Source organism: Bos indicus x Bos taurus, chromosome 3 (assembly GCF_003369695.1).
Source record: "Bos indicus x Bos taurus breed Angus x Brahman F1 hybrid chromosome 3, Bos_hybrid_MaternalHap_v2.0, whole genome shotgun sequence".
In the NCBI taxonomy this organism is placed as follows: Eukaryota; Metazoa; Chordata; class Mammalia; order Artiodactyla; family Bovidae; genus Bos; species Bos indicus x Bos taurus.
The window spans coordinates 86018105-86044310 of NC_040078.1; the positions used below are offsets into that span (position 1 = coordinate 86018105).

Sequence of the window (26206 nt, forward strand, 5' to 3'; positions counted from 1 at the left end):
ATTGGGGGCAGAAAGAGAAGGGGATGATAGTGGATGAGATGGCTGGATGGCATCACTGACTCGATGGACGTGAGTCTGGGTGAACTCCGGGAGCTGGTGATGGACAGGGAGGCCTGGCGTGCTGCGATTCATGAGGTCGCAAAGAGTCGGACATGACTGAGCGACTGAACTTAACTTGACTATTCAGGGTTTTTTGTGTCTCTATACAAATTTTAAGATTATTTTTTTCTAGTTCTATGAAATATACCATTGATAATTTGATAGGGGTTGTATCCGCTCTGTAGACTGCCTTGGTCAGTATAGTCATTTTCTCAATATTGATTCTTCCAATCTAAGAATATGATATATATTTCCATCTGTTTGTGTTGTCTTTTATTTCTTTCATCAGCATCTTAGAGGTCTCCTTAAGCAGATTTATTCCTAAGTATTTTACTCTTTCTGATGCAATGGTAAATGGGATTGTTTCTTGAATTTCTCTTTCTGATCTTTCATTCATTGTCAGTGTATAGAGATGCAACAGATTTCTGTATATTAATTTTGTAGCCTGCAACTTTACTGAATTCACTGATGAGCTCTTTGGTTTTCTAGTAGTATCTTTAGGATTTTCTATGAATCGTATCATGTTATCTGCAAACAGTGACAGTTTGACTTCTTTTCCAATTTGATTTACTTTTATTTCTTTTTCTTTTCTGATTGCTGTGGCTAGGATTTCTAAAACAATGTTGCATAAAAATGGTGAGAGTGAATATTCTTGTCATGTTCCTGGTCTTAGATGAAATGCTTTCAGCTTTAGGTTTGTTGTACATGGCCTTTATCATGTTGAAACATGTTCCTTCTTTGCCCACTTTCTGGAGAGTTTTTACCATAACTGAATGTTGAATTTTGTTGAAAGATTTTTCTGCATATTTTGAGATAATCACATGGTTTTTAATTCTTCAGTTTGTTAATATATGTATCACACTAATTGATTTGCTGATATTGAAAAACTTGTATAACTGGGCTAAATCCCACTTGATCATGGTGTGTGATCCTTTTAATGTACTGTTAGATTTGGATTGGTAGTATTTTGTTGAGGTCTTTTGCATCTTTGTTCATCAGTGATCCTCGCCTGTAATTTTTTGTAGTATCTTGGTCTGATGTTGGAATCAAGGTAATGGTGGCCTCATAGAATGAATTTGGTAGTTTTTCTTCCTCTGCATTTTTTGGGAACAGTTTCAAAAGGACAAGTATTAAGTCTTCTCTGATTTTTGTATGTCAATTTTTATCCTACAACTTTACCGACTTTGTTTATTAAGTCAAACAATTTTTAAGCAAAAATTTTTGTTTGAGTCTTTAGTGTTTTCTACATATATGTCCATGTAATCTGCAAAACGGTATAATTTTACTTCTTTCTTCCAATCTGAATGCCTTATTTCTTTTATTTCTCTAATTGCTCTGGCTTGGACTTCCACAACTGTGTTAAATAGAAGTGGTAAGGATGGGCATCTTTGTCTTGTACCAGTTCTTAGAAGAAAAACTTTCTGTTTCCCCCCACTGATTGTTACCTATAGGCTTTTAATATAAGGTCTTTAAGGTCAATTCCATCTACACCTATTTTTTGAGAGTTTTTATCATGATTAGACATTTAATTCTGTCAAATGTTTTTTCTATATCTACTGAGAAGATCATGTAGCCTTTATGCTTCATTCCATTGATGAGATGAATCACATTGATTGATTTGTTTATGTTGAACCATCCTTGTGACCTGGGGATAAGTCCCACTTGGTTATAGCCTATTATCCTTTAAATGTGCTGTGGAAATTTGATTTACTAATATTTCACTGAAGATATTTGATTCTCTGCTTATTAGAGATATTGGCCTATTGTTTTATTTTCTTATGGTGTCTTTGTTTTACTTTGAAATCAAGATGATTTTGGCCTCATCAAATGAATTCAGACATTTGGCCATTTCTGCTTTTGAAGAGTTCAAGAAGAATTGGTATTAACTCTTGTGTATGTTTGGTAGAATGCACCAATGAAGCCATCTGGCCCTGGTATTTTCTTTGTGGGGAAGTTTATGATTACTGCTTCAATTACTTATTTTATTAGGTCTCTTTATGCTTCTATATTTTTCTTGAAACTTTTCTAGCAATGTATCTACTTTTTGCTATCAATTTTTCAGCATTTAATCATTAATAATAATCCTTTGGATCCTTTTTATTTCTGAAGCTTTTATTATAATCTCTTCTTTTTCATTTCTGATTTCATTTAAGTCATCTTCCTTTTTTCTCAGTAGTCCATCAAAGGTTTTTCTGATTTTGTTTATCTTTACTTAAAAAAATTTCTTAGCTTTGTTGATTTTTTCCGTCATTTTTCTATATTTGATATATTTCCCCTCTAATATTTTAGCCAACTTAGAAAGCAGTTTTTATCTTTTTCTGGGTTGTTGTTTTTTGTTTTTATTTTGTTTTAGTTCCTTGAAGTGTAAAATTAGATTGTTTGAGATCTTTCTTATTTTCTTCTTATGTAGACATTTATAACTACTTATAGAAATCTATCAGAGAAGGCAATGGCACCCCACTCCAGTACTCTTGCCTGGAAAATCCCATGGATGGAGGAGCCTGATAGGCTGCAGTCCATGGGGTCGCAAAGAGTTGGGCACGACTGAGCGACTTCACTTTCATTTTTCACTTCCATGCATTGGAGAAGGAAATGGCAACCCACTCCAGTATTCTTGCCTGGAGAATCCCAGGGACAGAGGAGCCTGGTGGGCTGCTGTCTATAGGGTCGCACAGAGTCTGACACGACTGAAGCGACTTAGCAGCAGCATAGAAATCTATTGGTGGTTAATTTTTAACTTTATTGTAAGACTGATAACTGGTCATAGTCACAAAGTTAGACTTTAATTAGCTTACTACTCATTAGTCAGCTGATAAACGCTTTGAAGATTGGTTCTAGACATCACTCCACCGGGGAAAAATTGATCGCAGTACTCAAACACCCAGTCTTTGAATTGACCTTTGATATTTGGACAGTATTTTATTAATAGTATATATTCCAGGCAGAAGGAGCAGAGAAAAAATGTAAGTAAGAAGGTAGAGCAAGGTACAAAAATACAGAGAGTCATGGAGGAAGTAGGACTTAAACTGGGTCTTGAAAAAGTGTCTATGATATTTATAGGGCCAACTGGGCACTCCTGGAAGATGATATAAAACAAATATGTCCAAAGGTGAAAATAAATATAATTTATTCAGAGAAAAGTGTGGTGTCAGACTTGCTGAGAGACAGATTGCATTCTTAAAAATAGAGATTCAATCAGATAAATTAGTTTGGGAAGGAAAGAGGCTGGCATAAATTTTGGAGGCTCTAGAAATTAAGCAGGATCGTTCACAAGTGACAAGGAAAAAATAAACAATTTAAGGTTGAGGGAAAAGGTACTAATTCTGCTCATGAGCAGAGCAGTGTCTGATTTTTTTTTTTTTTTCCCTAAACTCACTGACATTTTGAACTTGAACCAAGTGGTTTTACGTCCGCAGTTTCCTTATCTGAAAAATGGTGACAATATTGTTAGATCCTTCAATATTGTTAGAAGGATCAAGTGAAATAAGAAATGTAGAATGTTCCAATAATGATGACAATTAGAAAACAAAAGGATTTAAATTCTTATCTCAGGTAAAAGAAAAGATTTTATTCTGTTCAGAAAAGAAGTTTCTCCCACTAACAGTTGAGAATTCAAGTGCATGGTGCAGCTTTGAGGCCCACTCCCAAGACTGGAGTCACCAAGTTTCTTTTGCAAAAGTGTTCATCATTCTCAAACTTTAGCTCATACCTTCCAAGTGAGAAGTGAAGGAGCCAATGTGACCAACCAGAATCTGAAGAAATTATGTTAGAGCTGATAAGAGGACAGACATTGGAGATGATAAGGACAACAAAATGATTAAATGTATGGGGGGAAAAAAAAAACAAGATCTAAAGCCCTAAAAACATCTAAATCTTTCTGGGAACTGTGGCTCCTGAGTGAGGGCAAAAAGGATTTAGCTTGATTCAAAATCATGATGTTTTTTATAAATCAAGGTAGAGCTTTAATCCTGGGTGAAAGGCAATACCTGGAAAAAGGAACAATGCAGGTTACTGACAATATTCTATTTTCTGTTCAGTGCATGAGTTATAAAGGATATGTTGAATGTAGGAAATTTTACTGAGCTGTGTACTCACAATATATCCACTTCTCTGCATGTAAGAAATACTTCAATAAGTATTTTTAAAACCTTTTTATACTGTAGTTCAATTCAGTTCAGTCACTCAGTTGTGTCTGACTCTTTGTGACCCCATGGACTGCAGCACACCAGGTTTCCCTGACCGTCACCAATATCTGAAGCTTGCTCAAATTCATGTGCATTGAGTCGGTGATGCCATCCAACCATCTCATCCTCTGTCTTCCCTTCTCCTCCTGCCTTCAATCTTTCCCAGCATTATGGTCTTTTCCAATGAGTCAGTTCTTCGTATAAGTTAGCAAAAGTATTGGAGCTTCAGCTTCAGCATCAGTCCTTCCAGTGAATATTCAGGACTGATTTCCTGACTGGTTTTTTGATTGGTTTGATCTCCTTGCTGTCCAAGGAACTCTCAAGCGTCTTGTCCAACACCACAGTTAAAAACCATCAATTCTTTAGCACTCTGCTTTCTTTATTGTCCAACTCTCACATCCATACGTGACTACTGGAAAAACCATAGCTTTGACTAGATGGACCTTTGTTGGCAAAATAATGTCTCTGCTTTTTAATATGCTGTCTAGGTTGGTCATAGCTTTTCTTCCAAGGTCAATTCAGTCACTCAGTTTTGTCTGACTCTTGTTGACTCCATGGACTGCAGCACACCAGGCTTCCCTGTCCATCACCAACTCCCGGGGCTTACTCAAACTCATGTCCATCAAGTTGGTGATGCCATCCAACCATCTCATCCTCTGTCATTCCCTTCTCCTCCTGCCTTCAATCTTTCCCAGCATCAGGGTCATTTCCAATGACCTTGTATCAGTTCTTCATATCAGGTGGCCAAAATATTGGAGCTTCAGCTTCAACATCAGTCCTTCCAATGAATATTCAGGACTGATTTCCTTTAGGATTGACTGGTTGCATCTCCTTGGAGTCCAAGGGACTCTCAAGAGTCTTCTCAAACACCACAATTCAAAGGCATCAATTCTTTGGCACTCAGCTTTCTTTAGAATCCAACTCTCACATCCATATATGACTACTGGAAAAACCATAGCTTTGACTTAAGGCAAAGTAATGTCTCTGCTTTTTAATATGCTGTCTAGGTTGGTCATAGCTTTTCTTCCAAGGAGCAAGCGTCTTCTAATTTCATGGCTGCAGTCACCATCTGCAGTGATTTTGGAGCCCAAGAAAATAAAATCTGTCACAGTTTTTGTTGTATCCCCATCTACTTTCCATGAAGTGGTGGGACCAGGTGCCATGATTTTAGTTTTTTGAATATTGAGTTGTAAGCCAGCTTTTTCACTCTCCTCTTTTACTTTCATCAAGAGGCTTCTCAGTTCCTCTTTGTTTTCTTCCATGAGGGTGGTGTCATCTGTGTATATGAGATTATTGATATTTCTCCCAGTAATCTTGATTCCAGCTTGTGCTTCATCCAGCCCAGCATTTCGCATGATATACTCTGCATAGAAGTTAAATAAGCAGGGTGACAATATATGGCCTTGACGTACTCCTTTCCCGATTTGGAACCAATCCATTGTTCCATGTCTGGTTCTAACTGTTGCTTCTTGACCTGCTTACAGATTTCTCAGAAGGCAGGTAATGTGTTTGGTATTCTCATCTCTGTGAGAATTTTCCACAGTTTGTTGTGACCCACAGTCAAAGTCTTTGGCGTAGTCAATAAAGCAGAAGTAGATGTTTTTCTGGAACTCTCTTGCTTTTTCTGTGATCCATTACATGTTGGTAGTTTGATCACTGGTTCCTCTGCCTTCTCTAAATCCAGCTTGAACATCTGGAAATTATCAGTTTATGTACTGTTGAAGCCTCCTTTGGAGAATTTTGAGAATTACTTTGCTAGCATGTGAGATGAGTGCAATTGTGTGGCAGTTTGAACATTTTGGCATTGCCTTTCTTTGGGTTTGGAATGAAAACTGACCATTTCTAGTCCTGTGGCCACTGCTGAATTTTTCAAACTTGCTGGAATATTGAGTGCAACACTAACAGCATCATCTTTGGGGATTTGTTATAGCTCAGCTGGAATTTCATCACTTCCACTAGCTTTGTTCATAGTGATGCTTCCTAAGACTCACTTGACTTCGCACTCCAGGATGTCTGGCTCTAGGTGAGTGATCACACAATCATGGTTATCTAGGTCATTAAGATCTTTTTTGTTTAATTCTTCTGTGTATTCTTGCCACCTCTTCTTAATATCTTCTGCTTCTGTTAGGTGCATACTGTTTATGTCCTTTATAGTGCCCATCTTTGTATGAAATTTTTATACTGTAATCACAGGGAAAAGGGTCTACAGGTCAATCCTGTGCATAGATTTTACTGAGCCTTTGCTGTAGAAACAAAGATCAGGTTTTTCTGGAATAAAAAAAGAATCCATCTTGAATCCATTAGAGAATAGTAGGAAAATTAAGGACATCATGTAATATTGGGCTTCCCTGGTGGCTCAGATGATGATGATGGTAAAGAATCTGTCTGCAATGTGGGAGACCTGGGTTCAGTCCCTGGGTTGTGAATATCCTCTGAAGGAGGGCATGGCAACCCAGTCCAGTATTCTTGCCTGGAGAATCCCCATGGACAGAGGAGGCTGGCAGGCTACAGTCCATGGGGTCACAGAAAGCTGGACACTACTGAGCGACTAAGCACATGTAATGTTGGATAACTGGATCTTTAATGAAATTATAGCTACTTATTATTTGCAAAGAAAGGAAAATAACAGTTTATTGGCTCCCATTAAAACTGCAGAGTCAAAAGACCCCGGAGCTCACCTCTTTCCACAAATACATCAAAAATACATGTGAAACAATTCTGAGCTGAAATTGAAATCTGGAAATGAAAGAAAGATCTCCATGTAACTGGGTAGGATGAAAGGGAAAAAAAAAAAGGACAACACCTGTGCCTCAGGGAGGGCGCTGTGAAAGAGGAATGGTTACCACACCCTGGGAAACCCCCTTATTTGCTGGAAAATTAGCCAGGACAGAAAGGGAGCTTCAGAAGGTCAGGAGGGAGAGATCTATAACAGGTTTGTGGCAGGCAGAATGGAAAGAGACTGCACAGATGGTTTGTCCAACTACCCTCAACTCCTCAGTCTAAGACACACACCTACTGGTGCAGGCACATGCTGGGTACTGAAACTCAGGCTTTAAAGGACAAGACCAGGGAAAGGACTCGGATTGGCAGCTGCATGGAAACAGCCTGAAGAGGCTTGGGTGTGGTACAGGAGAGAAGTAAAGCACCATTGTTAAAGGGCATTCAAAGAAGGGGCGGGGCCTGCCATAACAGCCTGTGCTGTCTCAGCCCCACAGCACTGCCTCTGCAAGTTCTGGAGGCATAGTTGCTGACACATAGGTAGGGTTGAAATCAGAGCAACGCCCCATGGCTGTGAAATCCATGGATTTACACCACTGCAGCCAACCTTGTAAATTCAGCACCTGCAGGACAACCAAGTGGACATTGGGTGCCCCCACAGCTGGGATGAGTCTGACTTTGTGGGCTTTGTGGGCATATGCCCATGCAGGCTAGGCTGGGCCAGGGTCTAGGCTGCCTCCATAGCTCCCATGGTAGGTCCCGGAGTGTAACTACAGTGGTTCTGGTACCTGATTTTGGTGGATCTGCACTGGTGGCTTTGTGAAAACACCACCTGAGATCACCAGGGCTGATTTCCAGCATACCAATGGTTGAAGCAGGGCCAAGGGCAGTGCCAACAGCAGTGTATTTTGTGAACCCCATAGTGCATGCCAGGCAATACAACAGAGCACATGCCCCAGTAGACCACTCCAGTGGAGGAATGCTCAGTGGTTCCTCTCCCAGTGGAAGTGCTCCAGTCCCATCCACCTCACACTGCAGCTCAGAAATGGATCTGGGGGTTTCCATTCCAACCACTAGGGAGCAGACCCTGCCCCTACAGGTGTATGACAACCACAGAAAAAAGGAAAGCCCCATTCAACATCCATGCAGGCTCTGGTAACTGAACACCAGTCACACCTCCTATCAAGGGGATAACGGCCAGCATACACTGAGAAAAGAGGCAGCATGCATCCATACTAAAAATAATCCTCACGCCAAACATATTAAACCCATGCAGGCTATACAGAGATGATCTCACATAAGGATATCTCACCAAGAACACAGTAGTTGCTTCTCCTAAACTCATAGAGTAAGAAAACTAAAAGTAAAATGAGAAGCACAGGACCCACTCCAAATCTTTTAATTTTCAAGAGAAGTCCCCTAAAAGAACAATGAAACAGATCACTTTGGTCTATTAGATAACAAATTCAAAAAATAGGTGATGAAAATATTAAAGGATTTAAGAAAGGTTATTGATAAAAATACAAATTAAAAGAAACTAGAAACTAAAGGGAGGAGCAAGAAAAATGAGAACACATTTGCCAAGGTGAAAGCTGAGCTAAAGGCAATGAATAACAGATTGAATAATGCAGAAAAGCAAATGATCTCAAAGACAGAATAATAGAAATCCCCTAATCAGAACAGCAGACAGAAATTCAAATTAAAAACAAACAACAACAAAGAAAGAAGCAATCTGAGAGACATATGGGATAGTATAAAGTGTGCCAATCAATGCCTAATAGGGATTCCAGAAGAAGAAGAAAGAGAAAAGGGGATTAAAAATGTATAGTAAGTAATTAAGACTGAAAATTTCCCAAACCTAAAAAGGAAAGAGGTATCCAAGTACAGGAACCACAGATGGTCGCAAACAAGGTGAATCCAAACAAACCTACACCAAGATGTATTATAATTAAAATGGCAAAAGCTAAAGATAAAGAGAGGACTCTAAAGACAGCAAGAGAAAATCAAAAAGTTAATTGCAAGGGAACCAAAGAAATGTTGCAGTCTGGAAGAAAGTGATGGAACAGTCAAAGTCGTAAAAGGGGAAAAATCTAGCATACTCTACCCAAGAAGATTATCATTTAGAATAGTAGGAGAGATAAACTCTCGGGAAAGCAAAAGATAAAAGAATGTAGAAATACTAAATCAATCCTAAAGGAAATATGGAGAAGTCTTTAAATATAAAAGAAATAAGAATCTAAAGAAAAAAGAAAATCACAATTGGAAAGTAAATCACTTAAATAACCCAGTATCCAGTTAAAAAAAAATTTTTGTGAATAATAACCACAATAATAACCACAATGAAAGGATAAACATGAAGATGTAAAAGAAGACAGAAAAATCTAAAATGAGGGAAGGAGGGTAAGAAAATGTAGGGTTAATTTTAAGAATATGTTTGAGCCTCCATGATTTTTAGTCTAAAGCAAGTATATATAGGAGGGGGTTAACATATTTGAAAAACAAGCTAACCACAAATCAAAATAAGCAACAGACTTACAAAAACCAAAACGGGGAAACACAAGCATAACATGAATGAAAATTGTCAAACCACCAAACGAAAAAAAAAAAAAAGAAAGAAAGAAAATGAATGGATCAAGTAAGAAATACAAATATCAACTGGAAAACAAGGTTTGAAAAGTGAAAAGTGGTGAAAATGTTAGTTTCTCAGTCGTATCTAACTCTGAGACCCCAGAGACTGTAGCCTGCCAGGATCCTCTGTCCATGTAATTCTCCAGGTAAGAATACTGGAGTCGATATACTCAAATCAGACAAACTAGAGTTTAAGACAAAGACTATAAAGAGAGATGAAGGACATTATATACTGATGAAAGGATCAATATCCTTGTCAATATTATGCATCCAGTATAGAGCACCTAGCTTCCCAGGTGGCAGAGTAGGAAAGAACCCTCCTGCCAATGCAGGAGCTGCAGGAGATGTAGGTTCGATCCCTGGGTCAGAAAGAGTCCCTGGAGGAGGGCATGGCAATCCACTCCAGTATTTTTGCCTGGCGAATCCCAAGAACAGAGGAGCCTGGTGGGATACAGTCCATAGTGTCACAAAGAGTCGGACATGACTGAAGCAACTTAACACACATTGGAGCACCTAAATATATAAAATAAATACTAATAGACATAAAAGAAGAAATTGACAGGAATACAATAATAGTGTGAGACTTAAACACCCTGCTCACAGATCTTCTAGTTAGAAAATCAACAAGGCAACAGAGATCCTAAATGATATAATAGAACAGTTAGACTTAATTGATACATTCAACATAATACCCTCCCCCAAAAAACAGAATACACATTCTTTTCAAGTATACATGGTTCAGTCTCTGGGGCTGACCACATACCAGGGAACAGGGGACAAAATAAGCCTCAACAAATTTAAGAGTATAGAAATTATGTCAAGTGTCTTTTCTGACCACAGTGGCATACAACTAGAAGTCATTCACAGAAAATAAAATGGGAAAAAAGCAACTACATGAAAACTAAAAAACATACTACTAAATACCAATATATCAATGATTTAATTCTCAATTTAAAAATATCTTGAGACAAATGACAATGATATCACAACCATATAAACTCTATGAGATGCAGCAAAATCAGTTCTTAGAGGGAAGATCATAGCAATACAAGCCTTCTTTAAGAAACAAGTAAAATCTTGCTTAAACAACCTAACCCACCACCTAAAAGAATTAGAAAATAAAGCACAAACAAAACCCAAAGTCAGCAGAAGAAAAGAAATAATAAAGATCAGAGATAAAATAAATAAAACAGAGATTAAAACATAATAGGAAAAAAAAAATCAATAAAACCAAGAGTTGGTTCTTTGAAAGGGTAAACAAAATTGACAAACCTCTGGCCAGGCTCACCAAGAAAAGAGAAAGGACCCAAATAAACAATGTAAGAAGTGAGGAAGAAGAAATAACAACTGTTAACACGGAAGTGCAAAAAACCATCAGAAAATACTATGAATGATTTTATGCCAACAAGTTCAACAACCTAGAAGAAATGGACACGTTTCTAAAAACATACAGCTCACCAAAATTGAATCAAGAATGAAAATGAAAGTGTTAGCTCCTCAGTCATGTCTGACTCTTTGCAACCCCATGGACTGTAGCCTGCCAGGCAACTCTGTCCACAGAATTCTCCAGGCAAGCATACTGGAGTAGGTTGCCATTTCCAACTCCAGGGGATTTTCCCAACCCAGGGATTGAACCTGGGTCTCCCGCATTGTGGGCAGATTCTTTACCATCTAAGCCACCGGAGAAGAATAAATAGATAATTCAAACAGACCAATCACTAGAAATGAAATAGAACATGTTTAAACAAACAAAAACCTCCCTACAAGCAAAAGTCCAGGACCTGATGGCTTCACAGGCAGTTCTACCAAACATACAAAGAAGAACATATACTGATACTACCAAAACTCTTCCAAAAGGCTAAAGAGGAGGAAACACTGCTGAAGACATTCTATGAAGGTTCCATCAACCTGATACCAAAACCAAAGACACTACCTAAAAAGAACATTACAGATCAATATATTTGATGAATATAGATGCAAAAATTCTCAACAAAATGTTAGCAAACATAAAACATCAACACATCAAAAAAGATTATACACCACAACCAATTTGGATTCATAAGGATGGCTCAACAAAGGCAAGTCAATCAATGCAAAACACATCAGCAGAAGATCAACCCATATGATCATGTCAGTAGATGCAAAAAAAGTATTTGATAAAGTTCAACATTCATTCATGATAAAAACTCTTATCAAAGTGGGATTAGAGGAAGTATATCTCAAAGTAATAAAAGCTATTTATGACAAAGTCACAGTAAATATAATACTCAAAAGTGAAAAGCAGTAAGTCTTCCTACTAAAATCTGGAACAAGACAAGGATGCCCATTCTCACTGTTTCTTCTGCTATACAGCAGAAATTAACACGGCATTGTAAATCAACTGTACTTCAATAAAATATTTTTAAAAAGAACAATTTATTAAATGGTATGTATTATGGATCCATCTTTATTCACCTAACTCTGTGTTTTCGCTGAGGACCTGTGGAATCATAGACTCTCAGTTTGAAGAACCTTAATGTCCTTCTAATTATTCATTCCTCGTGACATGTAAATTTCCTCTACAGCAATCCTATTCTAATTCTCTTTGAATGCCTCCAATGATGATTCATTACTATCCTGTTCCAAGGCTGCTACAGTCTATTTTCCTGTAAGCCATATTTGAAATAATAAGCACTGATCTTTGAATAAAAAGCTAGAGTTCTTATTTTGATGATGTCACTTATTCTGCCTTTGTGAGTTGTGGCAAAACACTTCCCTCTGAACTTGCTGGACCATCTGTAAAATGAGAATGATAATTTCAGTTCATAGGGAAGTTTTAAAAAATTAAATCAGATTCAGGCAGAAGTTCTGAAATGTCTGCTATCTACCAGATTTTCAGTAAGTAAGGAATCTTACCCATTCTGATCAGTCTCCTCTGGATACATTCCAGTGGGAAGTGTTAACCACGGGAGCCTGAATGCTTCTCAAAACAAAATACGGCATGTTTTCCCCCTAATTCCCAAAGTAAACTTTCAGATAAGAAAGAAGCTTTTAATTTTAATGAAGTTCAATTATTTTTTTCTTTTATGGAACAAGTGTTTAGTGTTACATCTAAAAAGTCATTGCCATCTAGTGTCATCTAGGTATTTTACTTTGTTGTTTTCTAGGAGTTTTATAGTTGTGAGCTTTACATTCGGATTTGTAATTTATTTTCAGTTAACTTGTGAAAAGTGTAGGATTGGTGACCAGGTTCATTTTTATATGTGGATAATCCAGTTGCTCACACATGCCTTCTGCAAAAGATTATCCTTTTTCCACTGAATAGCATTTGCTCCTTTGTCAAGGAACAGTTGACTATTGATGTGACTCTTTTTCTGGAGTTTCTATTATTTTCTCATGATCTATTTGTATATTCTTTCACCAATACCACATGTTCTGATTAGGCAACTTTATAGTAAGTCTTGAAGACAAGGGGGTGTCCATCCTCCAAATTTGTTCTCCTTTTATAATGTGTTTGCTACTCCAGGTCTTTGACCTTTCTATATAAACTTTAGAATCAGTTTGTGGATTTTGTTTTACAGATTTACAGAAAATTTGAGTGGAGAATACAGTTCCATATACTCATTCACTACCCCCCATATTCTCATATGATTAACAACTTGCATGTTATAATTGATGCGTCAGTATTGATATGTTATTACTAACTACATACTTTACATTAGTCTTGATACTTTCTGTTGTACATTCCAAGGACCTTTTATCTTTCCATAATTTTTAGAATCAATTTTCAATTTGTCAATAACATTTAAATAACCCACTGGAATTTTGTTTTCAGTTCAGTTCAGTTCTGCCACTCAGTCATGTCTGACTCTTTTTGACCCCATGGACCGCAGCACAACAGGCTTCCCTGTCCATCATCAACTCCTGGAGCTTACTCAAACTCATGTCCATCAAGTCGGTGATGCCATCCAACCATCTCATCCTCTGTTGTCCGCTACTCCTCCTGCCTTCAATCTTTCCCAGCATTAGGGTCTTTTCCAGTGAGTCAGTTCTTCGCATCAGGTGGCCAAAGTATTAGAGTTTCAGCTTCAGCATCAGTCCCTCCAATGAATATTCAGGACAGATTTCCTGTAAAATGGACAGGGTGGATCTCTTTGCAGTCCAAGGGACTCTCAAGAGTCTTCTCCAACACCACAGTTCAAAAGCATCAATTTTGTTTAGGAATTCATTAAATTATATACACATTTTTTCATTTATGTATAGATTTGGGAAGAATTGACACCTTAATGATATTTTCTTCCTATCGATGTCCATAGAATATCTCTCCATTCCTTGTCTTTCCTTTGGTTTCTTTCATCACGGTTTTGTAGTTTTCCTCTTGTTGTTAATATACAACTAAGTGTATCATCATTCTTTTGTTCTTGTTTCTGTTTTGGTGCTTATGTAAATGATATTGAGTTTTTAATTTCAAACTCCAATTGTTCACTACAGGTAATTAAGTAGGAAATTAACTTTTCTATATTAATCATTTTTTACTTCATACTATTATAATACAATTCAAAAATGTTAGATGTATATCTAACCTGGACATTTTTATAATGTTAAGCTTTCCAGTTCACAACATGAGATATTTCCATTTATTTGTGTCTTCTTTAATTTTGTTCAACAATGCAGTATGTCCCCTATATACTAAAGAATTCCATTTTGAGAGCACATTCATAAGTCTAATTTTGTTCATAAGTCCAATTAAGTTAGCCTAGGTACCCAACTATCACAATCAGCTATATAGTACCGTACTGTTACAGGTTTATAATAATCTTCATACAATACATAAAAAACACAAAAATAAAGAAAACATTTTAAATCTTATAGTACCTTGAAAAGTACAGTGGTATATTACAACAGCTGGCTTGCAGGGGATGGCATCAGATGAACTGACAAGTAACAACAGTTATTGACTAGAGGAGGAGCAAGTGGAGGTGGGAAATGGTAGAGCTGAAGGATCATCAGCAATAGGAGACAGAGGGCAAACTGCAGTTTCACTCATGCCCAACACTGGAACCCCCACGTTCACATCTTTGAAAGTTTGCAACTTGAAGCTTTGTATGTAGGGGGTTTTCTGTAGTTTATACTTTTCAATGTATAAGTCTTTTGTCTTCTTGGTTAAGTTTTTTCCTAAGTATTTTGTTGTTTTGATGCTGAGCTAAAACTGTCTCTGCCAATGTCATATATAAAACCCAATCATATTCATTACTGCCTTCTATTTATTGCTATTGATTTTTATTTATTTTCTGTTTTTCACCCTTTTACACTCTTCTCTGATTTTAATTGAGTATTTTGGATAATTACATTTTCTCTTCTGTCTTAGCATGTCCATTCTTTATCTTTTTTTCAATTTTTTTTTTTTTATTTTTAAACTTTACAATATTGTATTGGTTTTGCCAAATATCGAAATGAATCCGCCACAGGTATACATGTGTTCCCCATTCTGAACCCTCCTCCCTCCTCCCTCCCCATACCATCCCTCTGGGTCGTCCCAGTGCACCAGCCCCAAGCATCCAGTATCGTGCATTGAACCTGGACTGGCGACTTGTTTCATACATGATATTATACATGTTTCAATGCCATTCTCCCAAATCTTCCCACCCTCTCCCTCTCCCACAGAGTCCATAAGACTGATCTATACATCAGTGTCTCTTTTGCTGTCTCATGTACAGGGTTATTGTTACCATCTTTCTAAATTCCATATACATGCATTAGTATACTGTGTTGGTGTTTTTCTTTCTGGCTTACTTCACTCTGTATAATAGGCTCCAGTTTCATCCACCTCATTAGAACTGATTCAAATGTATTTTTTTTAATGGCTGAGTAAATACTCCATTGTGTATATGTACCATAGCTTTCTTATCCATTCATCTGCTGATGGACATCTAGATTGCTTCCATGTTCTGGCTATTATAAACAGTGCTGCGATGAACATTGGGGTACACGTGTCTCTTTCCCTTCTGGCTTCCTCAGTGTGTATGCCCAGCAGTGGGATTGCTGGATCATAAGGCAGTTCTATTTCTAGTTTTTTAAGGAATCTCCACACTGTTCTCCATAGTGGCTGTACTAGTTTGCATTCCCACCAACAGTGTAAGAGGGTTCCCTTTTCTCCACACCCTCTCCAGCATTTATTGCTTGTAGACTTTTGGATCGCAGCCATTCTGACTGGCGTGAAATGGTACCTCATAGTGGTTTTGATTTGCATTTCTCTGATAATGAGTGATGTTGAGCATCTTTTCATGTGTTTGTTAGCCATCTGTATGTCTTCTTTGGAGAAATGTCTATTTAGTTCTTTGGCCCATTTTTTGATTGGGTCATTTATTTTTCTGGAGTTGAGCTGTAGGAGTTGCTTGTATATTTTTGAGATTAGTTGTTTGTCAGTTGCTTCATTTGCTATTATTTTCTCCCATTCTGAAGGCTGTCTTTTCACCTTGCTAATACTTTCCTTTGTTGTGCAGAAGCTTTTAAATTTAATTAGGTCCAATTTGTTTATTTTTGCTTTTATTTCCAATATTCTGGGAGGTGGGTCATAGAGGATCCTGCTGTGATGTATGTCGGAGAGTGTTTTGCCTATGTTCTCCTCTAGGAGTTTTATAGTTTCTGGTCTTACGTTTAGATCTTTAATCCATTTTGAGTTTATTTTTCATTCTTTATCTTTTTTTAAAACATACGTGATTGCCCTACAGTTCATAGTATACATTTCCAACTGATTAAAACATACATTCAAATATCATTTAATTGCTTGGTTGGTACTTCAAGTACCTTGTAACAGCATTTTCCTAATTCTTTCCTTCTATCCTTTCCAACATTGCATCATTCATATCACTTATCTGTAAGCTATAATAAATAAATCATTACTATTTTTATTTTGAACAAACTCTTAGACCAATTAAGAATTAGAAAATAAGAGATTTAATAACCCTAATTTGCTTTTTCTCTAATCTCCTTTCTTTCCTTAGATCTGTGTTTCTGACCTATATATTTTCCTACTTTCTGAAGAACTTTAACTTTTCTCGTAAGGCAGGTCTACTAGCAACAAATTCCCTCAAATTTTGTTTGAAAAATTTTAGTATTCCTTAACTGCTACATGGAACCAAGAACGGCACATGGGTAATTTTGTCGTTGAAGCTATCTATGTGAAGAGGCTAATGTGATGGCAGGTATATTGTAAGAGACAAGAAATGTCAGGTGCTGTTGTTTTTCTGATTGTTCCTTAGGCTCAGTTCCAATCATTCGATGAGAAGGTGATTGAAAAACACAAACTCAAGCATCTGTGGCGCTCTCTGACAAGCAATGAAACTATAAACTTTAGAGCACCCTTGGCCTCAAAGAATGAGGTTCTCTAGCAAAACCAAAACCAAAACCAAAACCAAAAACCACGCTTCTGGCCTGGTCTTTTCCGAGACCCAAGCAAGTTCTCCCGGGAGTCCTACGCTAGACATCTAGTGAGCAGCAGTCAGGCTGAGGAGTAGAGGGAAGGAGCAGAGCCTGTAGGGCCCAGTTTAGGGGGATGTCGGAGAGCAAGAGGCGGATCCTAAGGGAGGACGGGTCTGGAGGCTGACCCTGGGGGCCAGGTGGGGCAGGGGAGGGGCGCAGTGGAACAGGGGGCCAGGAAGGGGGCGGCAACGGTGCGGGGCATGGAAGGCTGGCGGTGTTGAGAACAAAGAGGAAGAGACCATCTGGTTCTCTGGTGTTTTGGACTGCGAAAGAGGGGCCAGACTTCGCAGCCAAGCTGGAGGTATTGGGCTCCCTGGCGGAGCCTGGACCACAGCATTCTGGACCGCGCCCCGTCCCGGGTGCTTCTGATGGGGGCAGCCGCCTTTCTCTTCGTTGCTCATCTCAAAAGGCGGCGTGGAAAGAACTACCCGCCAGGGCCCCCAGGACTGCCCTTCTTAGGCAACTTCTTCCATCTGGACTTGAAGCAGTTACACCTGTCGTTTCAGCAGGTAGGAGCGGGCAGAGGTGCCCGGACACGTCCTGACCCTGGCCTGCAGGACAAGGGCCATTCCAGGTACCCAGGGCGGGAGCATGGGAATTCTGAGGCTAAAGCAGGCATCCGCTTTGAGCTTCTCTCTTCTCCCCAGCAGCTGGCATGATTACACCTATGTTTTCTAGGAATGAAATATTAACTGTTTACTATTTAAGTGTGTGTGTTGTTACATATTATTGGGACATGCTGTTTGTAATATGATCACCTGATCCCTGGTGAGGGGTCAGGGGAATGCTGTTCTTTCCCTCTGAGAGGCAGTTTCCCATGTGTAAAATGGTAATGTGTTAGTGGTTCAGTCGTGTTCGACTGTTTGCAACCCCCTGGACTGGGGCCTATCAGGCTCCTCTGTCCATGTAATTCTCCAGGCAAGAATATTGGAATGGGTAGATCTCCAAGGGATATTCCCCATCCAGGGATTGAACCCAGGTCTCCTGCACTGCCTGTGGATTCTTTACCGGTGGATTCTTTACCAGCTGAGCCACCTACCTAAATCCTCACCACTTTTCAACTGAATTGCACCCATCCCTACAAGGACTGAGCCCTTCATTTTTCAACTCCCTGACCTGCAATCTCCTCTCACTAATCATTTAAAATTATCATTCGCCTGCTTAGATGTTAGTAGTGTTTTCACTTGCTTCTCACACTTTTTCCTTAAGAGCCACCTAAAAATCTTGTTGTAGGCTTTTTCCTCTGCTTTATAATCATCTCCCATCAGGGCTCCCTAACTGTGACCACTTTCCTTCCTTTCCCCACATTTTCTTAACTTTCTCTGCCATAGCCATATGGTTTATTGTAAGAACATTTATGTAAAGAAGAAAACATTTTTGGACTAAGGTAGAAAAGTAATAAGTATGATGGATAAATGTATTTGTGAGGATATACAGTCATATAAAAAAGGTTGAGATTTATTTCTGTCTCACAAATAAGTTGAGATGTAGGCAGGGAAGACCAGGATAGGAAGGCTACTTTGTTCCACAAGGTCATCCAAAACTTCAGTGCTCCGTCTTGTTGTTCTGCTCCTGCAGCACTGTCACATATGGGTTCTGGACCAGAAAGAGGAGTGGGAAGTGGAGAGGAGTACCTTTCCTTTAAGGACACGACCTAGAAGATGTACGCATCACCACTACTCATGTTCCACTGGCGCCCCAGAAATGTGGTTTTTGATGGGAAGTGGGAAGTCATGTGGCCAGTTAACACTTATGTAGTCCTTCACTTAGAAGAAGAGAGAGAATATCTCCATGCTTTCATTTAAAGGTAAGACCTACAGAGTGAGTTAGAAAGAGCCCAACTTTATGCCCATCAGCTATGCACTAAATCTCTGTGTCTCCTTTTCTGAAAACCGCGACTACATTGTAGGGTTGTTATAAGAACCAAATAAACCAATCAGTTTACTGATGCACACAACTGATGCTTATATCTTTCTCTAATACCCTCCCCCTTTCTTGAAAACTTTATAGTAACAAACTCAAGGAAAGCCGTTTGTTGGTTATATACCAGGCATCACTTGTCTAGCCTGACTGCTTCGTGGGCTCCATCAGTCTACTCTCTGGCAACTTCCTTCCATTCCTTTGTCCAGGTCTAATCAGAGTCCTTTTGCTAAAATACACTCCCAAGTATTTCAATAACAATAAATAATTTTATTATTAGTTTTAGTATTATAGTTACTTATCACCACAGTTTTAAAGATGAGAACTAGTAATAGCCCTCATATTATGCATTTGAAAACTGAAACACGAGTAAGTTAAATAACTTGACCAAAAATCACACATAAAATAACAAGTAGAATCTGCCTGAGAGAAAAGAATTTGTATGACTTCAAAATCCAAGTTCTTAAGCACTCACTGTTGTTACCTCTTGTATTCAATTTTCCAATTGCAAACAAAACAAGATCTGAAATATTTCACTAGACATTAAGATATCCTTGGTCCAGCTCACATTACCTGCCAGACTTCAGCCTTGTCCCTCATCTCGCTACAGAAATGACTGGTAATTTTTCCAAGAACCTATCCTAGCCCCTGGAGTTCCTTATGTGCTTCTTATATAACCCCTATCAAATAATTTATTGCACAGAATGGCAATAATGAGAACTGACTACCTATTGATATGTTCCATTACACTGCAAGTAATTTAAACATTAAATTAATTTCATTAATTTAACCTGTACCCCCAGGGCTTGGCCTTGACCAACCACAAGGTTAGTTCTTATTAATGAATCTTCACTGCAGTCAGACAGGAGAGCTCACTTGTTCCCAAAGGCCCACATTTTCCTATCAGTGCATTTGTGTATGCCATTCACAGAGCATAAATATCTTTGTCTTTACAATAGGTGTCCTTTCACTGGCTCAAATACCACCTTCTCTTAGAAGCTTTCTCCCATATCTGGAGTGGAAATTGATTTCTTCTTTCGATATCTCCATTTCCCTTTCTATCAGCACTGGAACATATATCATCTTCCACTGTGCATTAATTTTTTTCTGTAGTGTTCTTTTACCAAGAGACTCTGATGCTTTAGGAAAACACCATAGCACATTGATCTGTGTATTGTCTCCACATGTAACATAGCAATGTCGGATGGTGCCTGGCAACTCGGAAGCATTTCGTAAAAACCTGTTGGATTGAATTTGAATTTGATTTCCACAGACTGTTCTCAGAAACCTGGCATAAACCCAAGAAAAACTGCCTTTGAAACCTGGAGTCTTAGTGGGTGTTCATGTACTCCCGGGGATTGGTGAACCCCTGAAACTGTATTCATGTGTACAGGACTTTCCTGGAGAGGAGATCCCTGACATACACTAGTTTCTCAAAGGATTCTGTGATTCAAAAAAATATGAACTACTGTTATGAGACTTTATTTTGTATGTCCTTAGGTTTCTTTATTGTGCTTCATTGGTTAGAAACACTTGTTAATTATAACAGCAATGCAAGCACATTGGGACATTTAAAAACACAATTTAGCAAGTGAGAGAATCTTACCCTCCCTTGTGCCCAAGCCTCCACCAATCCCCACCCCCCCGCCCCCCACCCCCACACACACAGACACTGCTCAGTGAGTGTTCAGAGGAACAGACCCTCTCACTACTGCTAGTGGGAGTAAGAATTGGTATACTCCCATACTCCTATCAATTCATGTTGATATTTGACAGAAAACAACAAAATTCTGTAATTATCCTTCAATTAAAAATAAATTAAAAACAAAACAAGAATTGGTATACTTTTCTTTTTTTCCTTTTTCTCTTTTTGTACCTTTGGTCAGTTGGTTTTGGGTTTAACCAAACCAAAATGATAGAATCTCGCTCAGCTTATCTCATCTCACTAACTCACCATTTCTAATTTTGTTATTCTAAACATTTATTTTGCTCTATTTTATTATTTAAGTGCTTAATCCTACATTTGATATTTTTATCCTTCATAGGATAAACTTCTTGTAACCTATTACTTTTATTTGCCTTCTTTTTAGCTCCTATGTTAATCCTTGTTTTTCTATAATCATTTCTGATTTTAAGTCTGTGTTAGCCTCTTGAACCACCTTATTTTTAACCTCTCTTATTCTTTTAAATTATTTCTTTTTTGATGACTTGCCTGTTGTACATGGAATAATATTCTCTACCTGACAAAGTATTCTCAGATGACTGTGGCTCACACATTTATGTCCATGTAAAGCAATTGGCCCAGTGACTGGCATGACACGCTTAAGAATTGGTAGACATTACCATCATCAATATCAGGGCTTCAGGACTCATCTGACCTATCCATGTTTACACGCTACCTTTACAGTGTTTGATCCAGTCCCTTTGGACTGAAAATATACATGGGCAGAGAATTGGCAGAGATGAAACTCTGAAGAAATTCATTTCAGAAGGTGCTTCAAGCTGAAATCCCATGTTGTATACCTTGTCAGTGAGGAGCCCTTTAGCTTAACCTGAGTTTTCAGCAGTTCCAAAAAAAAATCCTTATTATATATTCTAAATTAATTGAGAAATCTTTTTTAAATAAAACCCTAGAAGTTCTTCCAGGTGTTCAACAAAATGAAGTAAAAAATCTGATTCCCATCCTACCCTTTCTTAGAGAAAGACATGTACTTTAGAGGCAGACCAGACTAAGATAGAACCTTGGTTCTGCTCTTTCTAACAAGACAGACTTACTATGCTAGTGATGAATAAACTGGACAATGGAAGGCTTGAATTCAGGCTTGGTCTTTAATATGGGAGCAGGGTGGTGGAATGAGACTAAATCCATGATGTTTTCTCTCATGGGGTGACACAGTCCATGGAGTTCTAGGTGACTTGGAGGAGCATCAGTGCATGGCAATTGAAGAGGTTGGGCAAACCTGGAGGAAATGAGGGCTTTATTATATCTTTCTGCCTTATTCTCAGGCTGCAGTGGTTCATGCTCACTCAATTCAAGTAGGTTGAACATATGAGTGAATGTTTATAATGAATGCACATGTCCTATAATGGAGTCTAGTTGAGAGGAGGATAAATGGAGACAGGTAGAAACATCCCCATCCTACCAAGGTGTACACACAACACTCCACACACAGACTCCTCTCTATGTACGTTCCATCAGCAACATACACCCTTCATTCCTGGACACACATACCTGTGCATACTTACCTGTGATCATTCCACTGTTTTTCAGATTGTGAAGAAATATGGGAACATGATTAGCCTGGAAATGGGTGGATTTTCTACAGTTTTTTTAAGTGGATTGCCCAAAATCAAAGAAGCCCTTGTCTACCAGGACCAAAACTTGTGAACCACCCCATACAGCGTATCCAAGAGAATATCTTTAAGAAACATGGTAAGTTTCTTGACTAATGAAAGAGGTGAATGTTTGATATTCTTGTAGTCTCTGAAATGTACTTTTGTGACTGTAATTCTCCAGTACTTCAGGGACCAGCCCCCTCATAAGTTCCTGCCCCTCAAGGAAGCTGAGTCCCTCATTTCCCGGTTGAAGGCACCCCCTCAGGGCACCTGGCAGGGTCAGTGTTAATGTCAGGGATTTGGGAGAAGCAGCTTCACCTGCGTGAACTCACTCAGGACACTTTGATAAATAAGTATCCTCATCACTCAGTGATGTAATGTGTTGTTGAAGCAGAGGAAAGGCAATGCATTCCCAGGCTCTGTTTCTACTTTCCCATTCAGATCTCTTCCCCAGAAAAATGGAGGTGGATCAGCTTCCTCCTGCTGATTGTGTGATCCCTTCTTGCCTCTAATTTCTTATGTCCTGTTATTAAGGCTGTGCTCACCAGGTACTTTGAGCCTACAGTCTATAAGAGTTTGGCATGAATACTTAAAATGATCGTAAAATAAACTTGCACATTTAAAAATCTAAATGAAAAGCTGAAATATATTCTTCTACCAAAGTACCATTTTTTTCAAGTTTTTCTCAATTCCTCTTTGCAATATTTCATCCATTAACTCTACATCATTTCGCTCTGTTATTTGTCATGTGAAGCCTGGTGCTAGGCACCAGTGGCAAAACAATGAGGAGAGTGACAAAACCCTTGTGTTTCTGTAACTTACACTCCATTCAGGAAAGCAGTATCAATTTCTCTAATGATTTAAAGCCATAGTGTTCTGAAGATAAGAGCAGGATGCACTTCTTAGGAGTATCTAACATCCTGAGACTCAGGAAAAGCTAACATAAGTAACAATTATTTTAATAAAGTTAAGAAACTATCAGGCAGAGGGAATATAATGGGAAACATCTCTGGGGTGGGAAGATGAACACAGAACTGAGGAATTGAAGGTGGCCAGTGTCGGAGAAGGCAATGGCACCCCACTCCAGTACTCTTGCCTGGAAAATCCCATGGACAGAGGAGCCTGGTAGGCTGCAGTAACTGGGGTCCCTTGACTGAGCGACTTCACTTTCACTTTTCACTTTCATGCATTGGAGAAGGAAATGGCAACCCGCTCCAGTGCTCTTGCCTGGAGAATCCCAGGGACGGTAGAGCCTGGTGGGCTGCCGTCTATGGGATCGCACAGAGTCGGACACGACTGAAGCGACTTAGCAGCAGCAGTGTAAAAAGAACAGAGATTAAATGGAGATAAAGCTGCTGAATTCAAGCAGGAAGAGTTCATGCAAGTTCTCATTAAGGATGTAGCTTTTTAACCTAATAACAATGGAAGCTCCTGAATGGTTTCAGTAGAGAAAGGAGTCTTCATCCTTACATGGTACATTTTAAAGACTTCTCTAAACTACAATGTGAAGAATGGAATAAAGGGAGCAAGAGACTATTGCAGCATTTTAGGTGAGAGGAGGTGCTGGCTTGGACTAGGGAGGTGGCGAGAAATGACAGCAGATTAGACCAGGAGAGTGGCCACGACGATACATGGATTTAAGTTACTCAGGAGGCAAATCCAGTAAGACAGGATGACCTAGAGAGAGAGAGAATGAGGCGTTGAGGTAGACACCCAAATTTGTAGATAAAGGAAAGGGGTAAGCTGTGGAGGAGGTGTTGGCTGGCCTGGGGGCAGAGTTGTATAGAGTAAAGTGTGAATTCAGTCATAGATTCGTGAGTGTGAAATGCCTATAAATCAGCAGAGTCAAGCAGGCACTTACATATATGTCCAGAGCTGAGAGATAGAAATAGATGTTCATTATAAGTAGATTTCACTTAAAATTTTAGGAGTTAATGAGATTTTCCCCAAAATGGAGCATAGATAAGGAAAGAAGAGACTTCAGACCTCATCTTGAAGAGCTCCATCATTTCAAAATTCTATAGAAGATGAGTTTATGAAAGATACGGGAATATCTCTGTGATCAGAGAATTGGGAGGGAAATCTGTAGAGTGTGTGACCTGGACACCATTGGAAGAGTGTTCCAAGAAAGAAGTGTCTCCTGCAGCTGACATTTCAAACTGAGATTGAGAGGATCCTGGACTGGATGGCAGGGAAGGTCATGTCCTTGTTGTGGTGGAGGGCAAAGGCAGAAGTGAGAAGGAGTTGAAGGGTGCTCTGAAGTGAAGAAATGAAAGGGTGATGACCTCACATGTATTATGAAATAAATGATCATTTATTGAACACACAAAGACGGATTTTTTTTTCCTTTGCCTGTGTTGTTCCTTCTGCACAGACTGTTTATACTTCCTTGATTTGTCGAGTGATTCATTTCTCTTTTTAAGATCAGGTTAGATGAAAGCCTTTCTCCTTATGAATATGGGTTTTCACTAATCCATAAATTAATTCTTAATATGTAGCATAATATCTACTTCAGTGTACTTTTTATGCAACAAGTCATCCAAGCATGGCCTTTTGAGTCAGGCAGACTTGATTTTGAATGCCTGTCCAGCTGCTTACTCACTCTGTGACTTTGCAGAGTTTATTTTTATCCCCGTGCCTTATTTTTCTCATCAATAAAACTTTCAGGATGTGGCAGGTATGATAAGACGTACCTCAGAGAGGTTCTGTGAGTACTTAATTACATAATACATAACAAATGCCAAAGTGTCCAGCCCTACAAGCAATCAGTAAATGTGAGTTGCTTATATCCTTTGCTTTGGGATTTTTTCTTTCTCTGAATAGTTTCAAACACCCTAAACCCTTCTCCTTCCTTCCATCTGGTACATTGTTCCTCGTGGGTCTTGTTGACTTTCTTTTCATAACCTTGGTTTTCTTTTTCCCAGGCTTGATCATGTCTAATGGCCACATATGGAAGGAGCAAAGAAGGTCCGCCCTGACAACTCTGAGGAACTTTGGTTTAGGAAGCAAGAGCTTAGAGGAATGCATTCAGGAAGAGGCCGCCTACCTCATCCAGACAGTAGGAGAGGAGAACGGTGAGCATGTCATAAGACAGGTGCAGGAACCGTGGCTCATATGTTCACTAACAGATGATGAATGAGTGCCTACACGCGTGTCCTGCACCCAGCACTGTGAGGGCCCCGAGGGAATGACAGCAAACAGCAGCCATGACCTGCCCTTGTGGAGTTTGAGAATTCAAAATAAGAACATGGGTTTAAAGCATATTGTAGGTTTTAAAATCCTGGTAATCAGACTGACCCCCAGGCACTGACATAGTACTTGCTGTGTGTCAGACCCTGTGCAGAGGGCTGTGGGTCCAGTCTCAGGGGTGGTCGTAATCAGTGTGTCATGTGTCACGTGGAATAGACTCTGGAAAATAGGAACCAGTCTGAAGCCTCCACCTCTTCTGCCTCCAGAACAGCCTTTCGACCCTCACTTCACAATCAACAATGCAGTTTCCAATATTGTTTGCTCCATCGCCTTTGGGGAGCCATTTGACTACCAGGACAGTCCAGGAGCTGCTGAGGCTGATGGATGAGGTCATGTATCTGCAGACATCAGTGAAGTGCCGTGTAAGGCAGTTCTCACTTCCTATCTTGGATTAGGATATTGGGCTGGTGTTAGACACAGATGAGATGGACTCTTCTATTCCTTTTCAGCTAAAAAGTAATATTTTGAAAATGACTTCAACACAAGCTTATTTGAAAGCAATCTGTTGACTTTAGTGTTTTGGGTAATATTTTACATATTTACTGTAGACAAAGAACATCTCTAGCATTCATGTATAGTACAGCACTCTACATGACATATACACGTGCACC

General features: G+C 39.0%; 2 protein-coding genes across 3 annotated transcripts in view; both read left to right on the plus strand.

Annotated features, from left to right (window-relative positions):
- LOC113889808 (cytochrome P450 2J2-like) overlaps positions 1 to 22404 on the plus strand; it is a 75840-nt gene extending 53436 nt beyond the window's left edge. Inside the window, exons 9-10 of one of the 2 annotated variants that reach the window (XR_003510354.1) lie at positions 18669 to 18897; positions 22282 to 22366. Coding sequence is in view for 1 of the 2 variants with exons in the window: in XM_027537087.1 (XP_027392888.1) it covers positions 22282 to 22310 (29 nt within the window). In the remaining variant the exon portion in view is untranslated. Of the gene's footprint in view, positions 1 to 18668; positions 18898 to 22281 lie in introns of both variants that reach the window. The other variant, XM_027537087.1, reaches the window with a different exon arrangement.
- Positions 22405 to 25272: 2868 nt separating this feature from the next.
- LOC113889810 (cytochrome P450 2J2-like) lies at positions 25273 to 25983 on the plus strand. The gene is made up of 2 exons (XM_027537092.1): positions 25273 to 25420; positions 25802 to 25983. Exons 1-2 carry the CDS (start codon positions 25279 to 25281, stop codon positions 25921 to 25923), a joined length of 264 nt encoding a protein of 87 aa, XP_027392893.1. The 5' UTR covers positions 25273 to 25278; the 3' UTR covers positions 25924 to 25983.
- The last annotated feature ends 223 nt before the right edge of the window (positions 25984 to 26206 follow it).

Excerpts from the sequence above, each read along its gene's own strand:
- LOC113889810 (XM_027537092.1), top strand. The coding sequence starts at position 25,279 with ATGTCTAATGGCCACATATGGAAGGAGCAAAGAAGGTCCGCCCTGACA. Across the intron at positions 25,421-25,801 it reads GACAGTAGGAGAGGAGAACG|AACAGCCTTTCGACCCTCAC; the intron begins GTGAGCATGTCA and ends TTCTGCCTCCAG.